The 13045-nt window shown below is 49.4% G+C and overlaps 4 protein-coding genes across 4 annotated transcripts; 1 reads left to right on the top strand and 3 right to left on the bottom strand.

Annotated features, from left to right (window-relative positions):
• Positions 1–270: 270 nt before the first annotated feature.
• Positions 271–2363, bottom strand: GT037_001895 (glycoside hydrolase family 43 protein; the record flags this gene model as incomplete). The annotated part of the gene is made up of 5 exons (XM_038926942.1): positions 271–546; positions 603–1195; positions 1249–1968; positions 2029–2079; positions 2147–2363. The coding sequence occupies 5 exons, from the start codon at positions 2361–2363 to the stop codon at positions 271–273; spliced, it is 1857 nt and encodes a 618-aa protein (XP_038790234.1).
• A 509-nt stretch (positions 2364–2872) lies between these two features.
• GT037_001894 (glycosyl hydrolase family 43 protein) lies at positions 2873–4519 on the bottom strand (the record flags this gene model as incomplete). The annotated part of the gene is made up of 1 exon (XM_038926941.1): positions 2873–4519. The coding sequence occupies one exon, from the start codon at positions 4517–4519 to the stop codon at positions 2873–2875; it is 1647 nt and encodes a 548-aa protein (XP_038790233.1).
• Positions 4520–6582: 2063 nt separating this feature from the next.
• GT037_001893 (uncharacterized protein) lies at positions 6583–7284 on the top strand (the record flags this gene model as incomplete). Its single annotated transcript, XM_038926940.1, has 1 exon — positions 6583–7284. One exon carries the CDS (start codon positions 6583–6585, stop codon positions 7282–7284), a length of 702 nt encoding a protein of 233 aa, XP_038790232.1.
• Positions 7285–7575: 291 nt separating this feature from the next.
• On the bottom strand, positions 7576–12988 carry GT037_001892 (plp-dependent transferase; the record flags this gene model as incomplete). The annotated part of the gene is made up of 11 exons (XM_038926939.1): positions 7576–8103; positions 8161–8570; positions 8620–8753; positions 8804–8856; positions 9610–10132; positions 10245–10359; positions 10616–10777; positions 10969–11887; positions 12062–12443; positions 12512–12863; positions 12919–12988. The coding sequence occupies 11 exons, from the start codon at positions 12986–12988 to the stop codon at positions 7576–7578; spliced, it is 3648 nt and encodes a 1215-aa protein (XP_038790231.1).
• Positions 12989–13045: the final 57 nt, after the last annotated feature.

Here is a 13045-nt window from a genome sequence, read left to right as displayed (position 1 = left end):
GCGCCAGGCCGGAGAAAGCGGGCGGTACTTATAGGTAAGAAGCTTTCACGTTGAAAAAGAGGAACCAAGCAGAAGAGGTCCTTCATCTACGAATAAATTCTGTTCTCGCATTACCTAACTCTGCATGCGACGGTCAAGTGTAGACTTGGACTCGAGTCTTGTACAGTGGCTTGTAGAAAGCTGAAGGGACTGGTCGTAGTGCAGCTCTTATAGCCGTACTTACGACCCATTCTGCACAGATCGCTGCATTCCTCTATCCTACTCACTTCCTCAAGCACCATGCCACCTCTGATGTGAATGCCACCAAGGCCTCGCATGGCTCACCAGCACGCAGACAGCAAAGATTATACAAATGGTCGGTAACATCCAGTTACTCTCCATGTAGTGCTTCTGACTCGGCTTGTTGGTATTGACGAGGCAAATAAGACAAATGGCAAAGCCGAGGATGACACTGAATAAGAGGCGCATATATTGGCGAAGGTGGCGTTTCTTGTCCGGCAACGAGATGAAGGCAATGATAGCCATGAACGTGATGGCGAGACCGGCCTGCAGTATGCGTTAGTAAGGTATGAGAGTGTAGGAGGGCGACAAGGGTAATTTACTGAGAGGAAGACGTAGTCGAAGACAAGTTCGAAGCGCGTCTCGTACTTCTTGAGGAGACCGGCCTTGTCGAAGTCCTTGTTCAAAACTTTTTCAGTCGTTGTCTTCGCTGTCTTGGATACCGAGATGGAAAGGCTGTCAAACATGGTCTGAATCGCCATGCTCTCTGCATTGTTCAGACTAGTGGTGATCATGTCCACAGCTGTCAAGTTTGCCTTGTCCTTCTGCAGGTTGTCGAAGCTCTGCGCTAGTACAATCAAACTGCTGTTCCATGTCTCGAGTGCTTTGCTTGCGTCAACGCCCTTAGGAATGGTATTCCAAAGGTATGTATCGATTTTTTGACGGAGAGCATTCGCGAAGAGGGTACCGTTGGCATAAGCGCCGTTGACGCTAAGCGCTTCAATTTCGCGGAACTTCCCATCAATGTTGTCCATTCGGATCAAGGCGACAACCCACATGATAAGGTATGAGACACCTTGTAGGACCAAGACCAGCGTGATGTGTAAGAAGAAATGCAACGAGGCCCAAACTTGCTGCTTGATGGTACCGAAGTGTTCTTCATGCATTCGATCGAAGTAAAGCATGTACAGTAGATCTAGTGGATGTTAGTGGTCGGGCGCTTAGCTGAGTGGAAGGTCTTGTACATACAGATGATTAGCACTGCGGTGGCAATCTGACCAGTGAGTGCGTCATCAAACTGCGAGCCGTTCTTGACGATCTTGGAGATAGCCTTGCAGATGACGATAATGCCTTCCCCAAGGATGATCAGAGTGAGTAGCGACATGCGCTGCACAAGATGTGTGCCTTTGAAGGAGATGACACGCCAAATGCACGATATCCCCACCGTGAATATGATCTCTAGGGTGCTAATGGTGTACCATGCGATATGAACGTGCGTCGTGAATTTCTTGCAAACACCCAACTCAACGTTGCATGTCTCTTTCGGTAGCGCAGCCGTAATGGACCCGTATATGAGCGCGGCACCGAGCGTTGAGCCGATGACTAGAGACATCGGAAGGATCGTTCTTCGATGTTTACGCAAGAAGAACAACGTGACTGCGTACTGAGCAGCAAGTACCAGGCGAGAGACCATAAGGATGAATGACAAGACTTGGTACTTCTGGAGGGAGCTTGTAGCTTTTCCAGGCTCCCAAGCGGGACCAACGACAGCGAAGCCGACCATGACACCATAGTGCAAAGCCTTAGCGCATCGCTCGAAGATGCAGTCTGCGGTGAATCGAACATCGAACAGGGAGTTCGAGTACCATGTCATCCAGAGGAGTGCGAAGAAGCCGATATACGCGGTAAGAGAGGCGCTGTCGTTGATCTCCTTGATTGACGTAAACGTGGTCAAGTTGGCGACGAAAACTGTAAGAGCATGTTATCAACGATGCGATCTTCCATGAGCAAGGCTGTCAGAAGACTTACAGAGATCAAGGAAGAGCTCTTGGGTTGTCGCTTCAGCATGACGCTGGAATTCTGGCATCTACAGATGTAGAGATGCGAAGTCAGTGTATGTCTTACATGCATTTCGTACAGTCATAACTTGCCTCGTGCAACTTGGTGTCATCTGCCCTGGCCTGCAGTGGAGGACCGTCATCGACCTCGTCACTCTGAGTTCCGCTATCGAGGACTGCCTGTGTATTTTCGCGAGTGATCGGTGGGCTCCGATGCTCTTTCTTATGGTGATCCTCGGCCAGCGGCGATGCGAACCATTGCAGGGGCTTCTTCTCGTGATTGTGGTGGTGGTAGCCGTGACCCATCTTGATCTCAAGGTTCTATAATAAGTAAAAGAATGTCTGCGGTCTTACGAAACGCTGATATCGTCTATATATAGCAAGCTGACTCGGCTCCGACAACTAAGAAGGACTGAGGTAAGGCCTTATATGGACGCTAGACAGCCTACGTTTGCGTGATTGCATGCTCATGTGATTGTGTGAAGTCACGCATGATACACATGTATTTGTGTGGATGAATGAATGTGTTAGTATTAATGTATCATGATAGGGGGAAATCCTCGAGGCTGTTCGGCTGCGCACATACAAACGGAGCTCGCGCGTGCCCTTTACCGTAGAAACATGGACGCCGATGGTGTCACTATAACTCCGCAGGCATCGTGACTGTGACTTATCTCCGATAAAACTCTTCACAGTATGATTGATATTTCAGAGCTCCTACAAGAAAGCATGCATAAATGTGTTCATAGGATCGGTCGAGATAAACCGACTGAAGCATAGATATCGTGAGATCGTATTCGTAATACACACTTCGTCTATACCAGCTTCAACTCGAAACTCTTGACTGTGACCTCCCCACCCAACTTCGCTGTCGCGAAGTTAAAAACACCAAATCTGTAACCTGTGAAGAATTGCCAGGTGTTAGCCATGTTGAATGCCGGTCCCAGCTGCAAAAATTTGCTTCCATCCGTAGAATACCAGAAAGTCGTTTGTCGCATGGTGTTTGTACCAAAGGCAGGCGTAATGTCCGACTCAACGCGGAGCCAGAACTCTGTGACACCGGACGCGAGAGCAGGTCCTGTAGCGGCGACAGTACCGGTAGAGTTCGTGGTCCAGTCCGCGTTCATTTTCAGATTGTTGACCATGACAAGCTTGGTTGTTGAGCCATCTTTGTGGAAACCGATGTACGCTCCAGTATCGCGGAAAAGCACGGCACCAGCACGATCACCAACAGCCATCTTACTGATGTCAATCTTGAAGGTTCCCGATGACTTTGGGCCGAGGATGCGATGTGTTAAGGTGTTGCGCGCGGAGTAGAGATCAGTAGTGACGGTAGCGGTCTGGAGCTTGAGTCCGCCAGCACCACCTGCCAGGCTCCACTTGCTGTTATCCGGGTTGTGGTTCCACTCCCATTCATTGCTTAGAGCTGTTCCGGTGAATTTATCGAGACCTGTAGGTGGAGGGACAGTTTTGTCCGTTGTGACTGGTTTAGGATATGTCTTGCCCCACTCGCCGTTGACTCTTACAACTTCCGGCCATCCATCTGCCGTCCAGGTCAAAGGTGCAACCACAGGTATACGTCCACCAGGGTAGGAATCCATAAATGCGACGTAGTACCAGTTCCCATTTTTGTCGTCAACTACGCCACCTTGGTGACTGTTGCCCGCATTGGCCAAAGGCCCCTTGATGCTGTCGACCAAAATGCGCGCCTCATATGGGCCCCATGGACTGTCCGACTTCAACACCCACTCGTCATCGGCTGGCTTTGTGGCGAAGATGTAGTATTTCCCCTTGATCTTGTACATTCGCGCACCCTCAAGATAAAGTCCATTTGGATCCTCATAGACTTGCTGACTTCTGACTTCTGCTGTGCCGTCTGCGTTCAACTGGGCAACGTTGATATGGTCGTACACTATGTACATGGTGTCATCGTCATCAATGAAAAGTCCATTGTCATAGTAGCACTTCGGAAATGAGCCTGCAGCAGTCCAACTCCAGTTCGAAACTTCGCCATTATTGGCGGCTGCCTTGGTTCCACCGGCAGTCCACATGTATGACTTGCCAGTGGATTGGATGCAGCCGATCCAGATGAACTTGTCGGTCGATTTTCGATACCTGAGTGTGCTGGCCCAGATACCTTTGACGTAAGCACGGTTCGATGGGTTATCGAGGTCGTATTGCGAGCCAAAGTTCAGTCTCGGTACGCTGTGAGTTACTGGGGTCCAATTGACGAGGTCATAGGATTTTAATACCGGCGCGCCTGGCGAGAAGGCGAAAGTCGACGACGAGTAATAGAACACATCGCCTATCCGGAAGACGTCAAGATCGGGATAGTCTTCCCACAAGACTGGATTGTTGAATGTTTCAGCCCGACTTGTAAGCTCGTTCTTGTTACTGAGCGGGCTTCCAATGGACGAGCACGTCATAAGGCCAACGAGTGCAATAGCCGTAGGGAAGAACATGGTGGCTGATGTCCTTGGTGGGGATACCGGTCCATCGCGAGATGATGATGCGAGGTATTTATACAACCAATGCTACGATACTGCATGGTTACTAGTGGCACATGTCATTTCTGGAGAACCTTGTCTTTCGTAATATGCTCATCGACTACCCCACATGAAACTTATGATGGGCGCGCTACCGCTCGAAAACCCGTGTTTACATTGGAAACCCGGGGTAGTCGCCGCTACAGGTATGGGATTGTCGGACCGGCTCTACAGCAAGTCTTCCTTATTGGTGCAGTTCGGCTAGAGTTTTTCCGACAGGGTAGTGCCCAGGAGATCGACGTCGTCATTGCCGGTGGCTATCCTCGAAGCCGTGACTTTTCCCGAACTCGAATATTTGCCATGGTGTCGTGTAAGATGAGATGAAGATGGAGTAATATAGAGGGGAGGGGAAGATAGGAGACGCGTCGCGTGCTGGTGGCAAAGCAAGGTCCGAGCGCCAATTACGTTTTGTCTAATCTTCTTAATCCTACACGCTAGATTCTCCGTGACGGCGGACGCGATGCAGTCGTCTGCTGACCCGGAAGACATTCGGAAATGGCTGTAGCCTACCAACAATCTGTCTTGCTCCGAAGGTACAAATTCTGTGGGCACCTGCTTAGGCAGCATGTTGCATTCGTTCCAGACTAATGTGTAAGAGGAAGTTACGCGATGGTTGTGCTGTTGACACAGGCAAGACCACCAGCATCTCGAGAAACCAAGCTAAGGATCTGTAGAAACATCGAGAACACGCGCAAGAAGCCTAATGCAGATACCGATCCGAGTAAACATCGTCAGAGCAGCAGACGAGCGACGGACACACGGACTCCTGTGCAGTAGGCTCCTGCCCTTCTACCGCTCAACCTAGATTCACTTTCCGGCCATCGGATATAAGCTCTTGCTTCTCGTCTTCCAATTCAAATATACAAGCTGTGTCCCTTATAATTATAACAATGCTGTGTCTTGAAACGGCGCGCATTATAGCACCCATGAATTCTCGGTGCTTCTCTCGGGAATATATCAGGTCAGCAACAGTTGGCGCTCCAGATAACGAGCGTGCACTTCACGTTGCATGAGAACGCAGAACTGCCTTCCTACTTTATGGAGGAGGCCTGATTTGTATGGCAACGGTCATTGGTTTTTGTTTTGGGGACGAACCACATTGATACGTCATATGAAACACGTGGAGGAGATGTCAGTTGGAACAAGACGTTACTGTATAAGTAGTTGTCACGATAGCAACTTCGTTGAGCGCACACCCAACGACATCGGGCCACTTCCCAGTACGCCTTGATAGCTACATCATCAAGTCGGCCTACTCCACATCCATTCCAATGGATGTGCTTGAGAAGCATCTCGAAAATGCAACAGCCAAAGGCGCCAGCCAATATCGTGCCTGGGGCGGTATTGGCTGTTGTCGATAGAGGCCATACTTTGCTCTTGCAACCGCAAGACGACTTCCTCTCAAGCGCACTATAAGAGATCTCTGACGTATAAAGTGCCAAGATTCCTCTTTCTGTTGAGTTCCAAGATTGGAGGTGAAGGTGAAAGTGACTGATTTCTCGGCAAAGCTAGTTTTCGCCCGCACACTGACTCTCTCCGCAAGTCAACACTAAGTTATAGCAGAAGCCTCAAAATTGCGCAAACCACGCATGTCGTGATAGACACCAATGCCATGGTCATGCCGCCGATAGAGGTGGATTGCCAAGACGATCTCGCAAGTCCAGGTACAGACACAGATCCGGGTTCACTCGGTCACCAAGAAACAACCAGCATGGTATATCTCGCACATTCTTAAACCGATCTCACTATGCTCACTATAACTAGGCTAGCGAAAAATGCGAAGATGCGCAAGACGGTACTTCTACAAACCAAGCGAAATACCCAGGAGCCAACTGTGACTCGATAAGAATGACGACAGGTCAAGGGTTCAACGCTGCGAATACAGGGAACCGACCACTACAAGCACCAGCTGTAGCACCTTTCCGTTCATGCGCTTGCCTGTCGATCTACAACTTTGCATCTATGACCAGTTGGCAGCCATGCCGGTATATCGATCATTCTCTGGGCCAGGTGCCATGTGTATTTACTATAATGCGCCTTCAGTGGGCATACTGCGGGTCAACAAGTTGATTCGTCAGGAAGCCCACTCTATCACAGAGCGTGGCCACATGCAAATGTGCCCATCGATCACCTTCAAGCTCCCCGATCTCGCCTGTGAATGGTACAACTTTATGATCAGGATTCATGAGATGATCAAGGGGCTCAAGTGCTACACAGAGTACATTGGGGAGCAATACGTGGCACGCTGTGGCCTTCCACGCGATCTTCATCCACCCACCCTTGTCGAGATGAGCAGTGAACTCAGACGGCATTTACTGGATGGCTGTTATCGCTGGCACAGATCTGGTCTGTGGTTTCACGATGAGGGCTCCTTCACCGAGTTTCTTATGCGGACAAGCTTAGCATTGCATCGAGGTAGCAATCTAGCCATCCGCGTGATCATGGATGATAACTCCCCTCGCGAGCCTCGCGAGGGCTACGAATTTTCTGTTCGCCAATTTATTGGACTTCAACTCGCATGCACCTCCAGTAGTAGCATTACGTTCCAACTTTCGGTGCCTGGCGACCGTGTTGCACGTGCTCGGGAGGCCTTCGGTAAGCCGGACTACGCGGGTAGATACCTATCACGTAGAACCTGGAGAGTGGACGTGCTGGAAGGTGACGCTGTTCCTTTGCAGTAGGCGTGAACGTCAGAGGGGTATTTGCACTGCGAGATCGATGTTCAGACACTCGCATATGCTATTCATCTCTACTATTTAGCCTCACCGTACAATGAGATTGCGTGGTGGCCTAAGGAAAAGAACGTCCTTGTTCGGATCATCTGACTCCAACGCACTGAACAAAGTGACAATCACCACAAGCTGGAACCAAAATGAATCGTTACCAAATAGAAGGTGATTCTTTCTGGATTGTTTCCTTTGGCTACAACATTTCGTAGTGGTTAGTAGCACAATACACTCTACAACACTATCCTAAACCTGCGGAAGGACCTTCTTCAATACCTCGACCAATCCCTTGATCTCGTCTTCGGTGTTGTAGTGTACCATGCTGACCCTTGTCACACCTTCCGGCTCCAGCTTCAATAGCTCATCGCAGAGTCTCTTTGAATAGAAATGTCCCCACCTGAATCCATAATTACTGATCTTCTCCGCCTCAGCCACGATCGCCTTGCTGCTCATGCCTTTGACCGTAAATGAGACTGTAGGCACCCTTTCCTTGTTATCGCTCGACGTAGACCCAAGGATCGTGACATCTGGGCGTGAGTTCAGGTAGTCGAGCAGGATGCTTTGTAGTTTTCCTTCATGTTCGGTGATGGTGGGGAAAGCGTCGGTCAGGTATGCGGTGATGGTAGGGATTGACTGAACACATTCGTAGTTTGATCCTGCGAAGCCGATCTTGTCTTCTAAAGATTTTGTGGGGTTGAAGTAATGGCTCATGGACTTCATGTGTTGTTGGGCCGAGTTGCTGGCGTAGAGCGCGGCGATGTGAGGGCCGTAAACCTATGTCATCTCGTCAATATTGTAATGCAACAAGAGGAAAGAACTTCCAAGACAGACCTTGTACCAGCTGAACGCGTAGAAGTCAACTCCAAAATCCTTCACGTCAATTGCACGATGCGGTGCGTAGCTCACACCGTCAACGCAGAACAGTGCACCGACCTCGTGCACTGCTTTTGCAATAGACTTCACATCATGGATCGTTCCCAGAATGTTGCTGACATGTGTACATGCTACAAACTTCACTTTATCGCTCAACAATGGCTTGAGGTTCTCTGCTGTGAGTTTGAGTCCATCTTCTTTGGGCGACGCCCACCACTTTACAGTCAAACCGAGGCGCTCGGCCATGAAGAGCCAGGGCTTGACGTTAGTCTCATGCTCCATCTTTGTGAGAATGATCTCAGAGCCTGAGGGAAACTGTAGCGAGGAGCCGAGGTTCATGAAAAGCTGGGTCGTTGAAGCACCAAGAACTGGTTACTATCAGTAAGAGAATGTTACTGATATTAAGAGTTCTGTTACCGATCTCATCGCGGCCAGCATTCATGTACTTGGCAGCCGCTTGGTAGCCCTGTTCATACTTCGTGTTCGATTGAGAGCCAGTATGGTAAGAAGCGCCAAGCTGAACATTGGTCTTGGAGAGGTATTGAGTGATGCTGGACATCAATTAGTTCAGTTACACTTGCGCATCCCGCATTTCACTAACGAGTCGATCACATCGCCCAAGGCTTGACTGCCTCCAGCATTATCGAGAAACACCTGATCTTGTTGAAGTGCGGGGAAGCGCGCCCGGGATTTGGAGATATCGAAAGTCATGATGCTAATGTCGAAAGTTTTGGCGAGACGATAGGAGTCAAGAATACAGTATCGGAGTTTTTACGCTGTTTGCTACGATGTTGTATACCTATGATAGCCGCCCGTACGCCCTATGAGATAGGGCGGGGCTTTGCTCAATACAGCAGGTGCTAATTTGAACCTATGACGGCATTGCCCCACGTAACGTTTACTTCCACGACGCGCATCTTCCGACTCCGAGATCATGCCGTGTAGCTTACGTTAGCTCCTCACAGCAGAAATTACAAAGATCGACAGCATTGTAGACTTCCAGATTCTCTAAAAAAAATTACATTGAATACAATTTATTGTAGTAGGAAGGGGTACTCTGCTCTGGTAAGATGGTTAGTTTCTCCTCTTGACATAGTGGATATACATCTGAACCCTACTAGCATTACTTTTGTGAGTTGTTTTGAGTACGAATTATATTAGCACGTCATATAGAATATGTGCGAGGAATACGTAGACAAGAGACACTAGTTAGAACAAGATGTTAACGTATATATACTTGTCAAGCTAGCAGCTTTAGGGTTCTTCGTCACCCTCTTTGCGTGCCTAGTCATAGATCAACATGCTAGGACGAAGGTTGGCGTTAGACCTGAACATGGAGAATTTCTGGGCGTGATATACACCTCCTTTAGATTGTGTGTTCTTCTAGCGACAAGACTTTGAACTAACGGCAAAGTCGCTGGGGGTGTTATGCGTGGGCTCGCCTGCGGGGCGAATTGGAAGACAAAGGTGCTCCGCCGCGACCTCTATCCTATTCTCTGTTTTAACAACCGCCTGTAAGTCTTCTAGATGCTCCACTGCGACGTCCGTCCTACTCTCCGCTCTAGCAACCGCTTCCGAGTCTTCCAGGCACTCCGCTGCGACCTCCATCATCTTCTCTGCTTCAGCAACCGCTTCCAATTCTTCCGCCGCATCCATTTCATCCAGTTCCGCGTAAAGCATGTCCCTTTCCTCCTTTGTCATGCCTGTGAAGTCCTCTATCTTGAACTCTTTCACTTCATCTAGCTCTTCTCGCAAACCAGCGAGAGCCTCCAACCAGTTGCTGTCCTGCTGTTGCGTCGCCAAATCATGGCTTTTCTTAAATGTCTGTTCTGCCCAGCGAAGCCAGTCGTCCGCGATGTTCCAATCATCCACAGCATCAGCAACAAGAATGCAGTTCTTGATGATGTAGAACGGGGGCAGCGTAGGGTCCCTTCTCGTCTGTCAGATGGAATCCAAGATTCTCATACGCCCAAACAGGATACGAATGGACATGTTGCATGAGAATGTAGAGAGGAGGGAAGTAGGCGGGGAAGGTAACGTACAGTAGATTCTTTTTCGCTGCTGCGATGCAGTTCACGATGTCGCTGTCGAATAGCTTCCGGGCTTCTTCGTATTGCTTGTGGTAAAGCCTGCTCGGGTCTGGTCCGACATCTTGAGCTGAATTGGAGTTGACAGCAAATTGGTTGGTTGCAGAGGTGATTATTGAAGAAGAAGGTGAGCGACAAGCCATTGCCTAGCGGTCAGGCTGTTTGTACGCCAAGGCCACTCTGTTTGGTTGTGAAATCGCGTCACTGCCTCAACTGAACGCTTGCGGGGTACATATCCTTAAAAAAAATTCTCACACCATCTGGAAGCTCAAAAGCTATCAGGCACCAGTTTTAGATATCCAGTTGCCCCTCCGTAATTACAGTACCTTTGCCCTCTTCCAAGAACGTTTTCGTCACTTCCACGGCGATATTTAACAACTCTTCCGACGGCACGCCCTTCGTATCAATATCCTTTTTACCCGCTGCTGTTGAGAACACGAAGCCAACAACAAACGGCAATTTGCTCTTCTGTGCCTCCCACTGCTTCCCTGATCGTTCAGCAATGATGGGTCTAACTTTTCTTTCATCCTTTCCATCAACTCCCAGCAAAGGTCGTGCATAGCGAAGTAATCGAAGGTAATCTCTGGAGCCTCGGCCTGAAGAGCAGTTGCCAGCTTCTGGATTACGTGGGTTTGCCTCCGGATAGTCGGTGCAACAGAGGCGGGTGAAGAGTAATGACGTTCGCCTTCTTTGATCGCATTCTCGATAGTCTCGGCCGTCATAGCTCGTTGGTCGCCCTCTGTTGTGATGCGCGAAGCCATCCAGCTCGATACTGGACCCTTGAACTTCATTTGACGCACGTTTGCTTTTGTCTCTTTGATCTTGGTGTTTCTCTTCCCACTTGCCCAATTTGTTGCTGACGCACCTATAGACAAGAGGTAGTTCTTCCAATGCCCCTCGAAGTCTTTTGGAGGCTCGCCGATGAAGTAGGTCGAGTTTCCTTGCATGTCCCATAGCGTCTGGAGATCTTTCCACTCTTCCGAAAGGAGCTGCGATTCACGCAAGGCATGGTAAAGCTGTGTTGCACACATTACCGCACCAGGTGTTGCGGCGTACTTCGCGCCCTCCCTGTGAAAGATGGTACGCGCGTGGTGGATCCATAAGCCGCAATGTGTAGGGTTGCGACGCCAAACGGTATATTCTCTGTAGGGTCGATCAAGCGCTTGCCTCAAGAGTGCAATAGGATCAGCTTCCATGATCTTACCAACAGATCTCACTAGTTTCTTCATGTCAGAAGAAGCATTGGGATAACTATCGACATATCTCTGGAGCGTGTTGACCTCGTTGCACATCTGCGTCCATCCAGCGCCCACCTCAGTAGAGTATAGAATGTCGAGATAAATCTGAAAAGCGAAGCTAGTCCAGATTGGCGGTTGCTGGTTCGAGTTCGCTTTGTTGTAGGATGTCCGAGCGGCAGCGAAAGCGTGGACGAACTGATCCTCAATAACTCCCGGACGATTAAAGAGTAGAGGAAGATCCTGGAGCATTTCTTGCAAAGTTGACTTGTCGCGGGCATATTTCTCTCTATTCGTCTGAGGTGGCTGGCGCGCATTCTCGTCGAATAGACCCCATTTGCCATTGTAAGTCATGATTGGCGGCTGGAAGTTGGCGAGAAAGACCAAAAGGGCATTGCGGGAGTTGATGAAAAGCGCATCTGCGATATCGTAAACTTGAAAGTTATAATCATCTGTGTGGGGCGGAGATTGTGGCGTGAGCGCATCAAGACCAGCTTGTTTGCAGATACCGGTTCAGTACAGCTCGTGGAAAGGTACAGTCTCGACCAAGAACTTCATCAATGGATAAACTTCGTCTTTCATGCTGTGAGCAAGCTCAATCGCTGCGTTTGTCGCTACCGAAACAGTTGCCAGATCAAGTTCTTCGGTGTGATGCCGAGCCCAAAGGTCAGCTATCTCAGCACGTAGGCGGAAGAGGTCGTTCATCAACATGGTCATGGCCATGAAGGCCTCAATGATTGAGTCGGTCGGCTCTTCAACAGTGTAGTCCAGTTCCACAGGTTCAGGTGGAGGCACCACATCTGGTGCAGCCAGGAGCTCCGCAGAGGGCTCGTATACATCCAAGACTTTGAATAGGTTTCGAAGCTCATTCTGCCTAGCTCGGTCTCCGTCAGCCCTTGGTATAGCACTCTTGATGCTGCTAAGATTCAAAACGTTGGACTTCGTCAAGGGCTTCAGCGATTCGCGAACCTTCTACAGTACAGTCACAAAAAATTGTGACGAGAATCTGATGCCTGGTTGACGGCTTCGCCAGCTGCCTCCAACTTTGTCGAGAACGAGCTCCGAACCGAGATTACTCGGTCGAGTGCGACGTTAAAGTACTCAGGGATTTCGACGGTCTTGTTTGTAATGCCAGCGATGTGCTCAGATAGAGGTATGAAGTCTTTGACAGCAAGGGTGTATTTGGGCTTCGAAGTCTGTTTGTCTGACCCATTTTGCGGAGCTGTCACTTGCTTGGCAGTTTTCCTAGCTTTGCCTTTCAGTCTTTGGGACTTCTCTTCCGTGGGAGGAGGTGGCCCGAGGGTTGCGCTATAGCCAAATGACTTCGCTGTGGATGCGACTGCACAAGTGCGAGATTAGTGTTGGCCTCGGTGGTAGTTGGAAAAACAACTTACGCCATGATGCCACGACATCAGTATCATGCTTGTATTGCTGATAGATGCTTCGTAGTGAATTAGCCATCATTATGATTTACATACCTAGGTATACGTGCTTCAGGCGACAAGCGAATTTATACCCCTG

This window comes from Alternaria burnsii (genome assembly GCF_013036055.1).
Source record: "Alternaria burnsii strain CBS107.38 chromosome Unknown 750, whole genome shotgun sequence".
In the NCBI taxonomy this organism is placed as follows: domain Eukaryota; kingdom Fungi; phylum Ascomycota; class Dothideomycetes; order Pleosporales; family Pleosporaceae; genus Alternaria; species Alternaria burnsii.
This window is presented reverse-complemented; position numbering and strand designations above follow the sequence as displayed.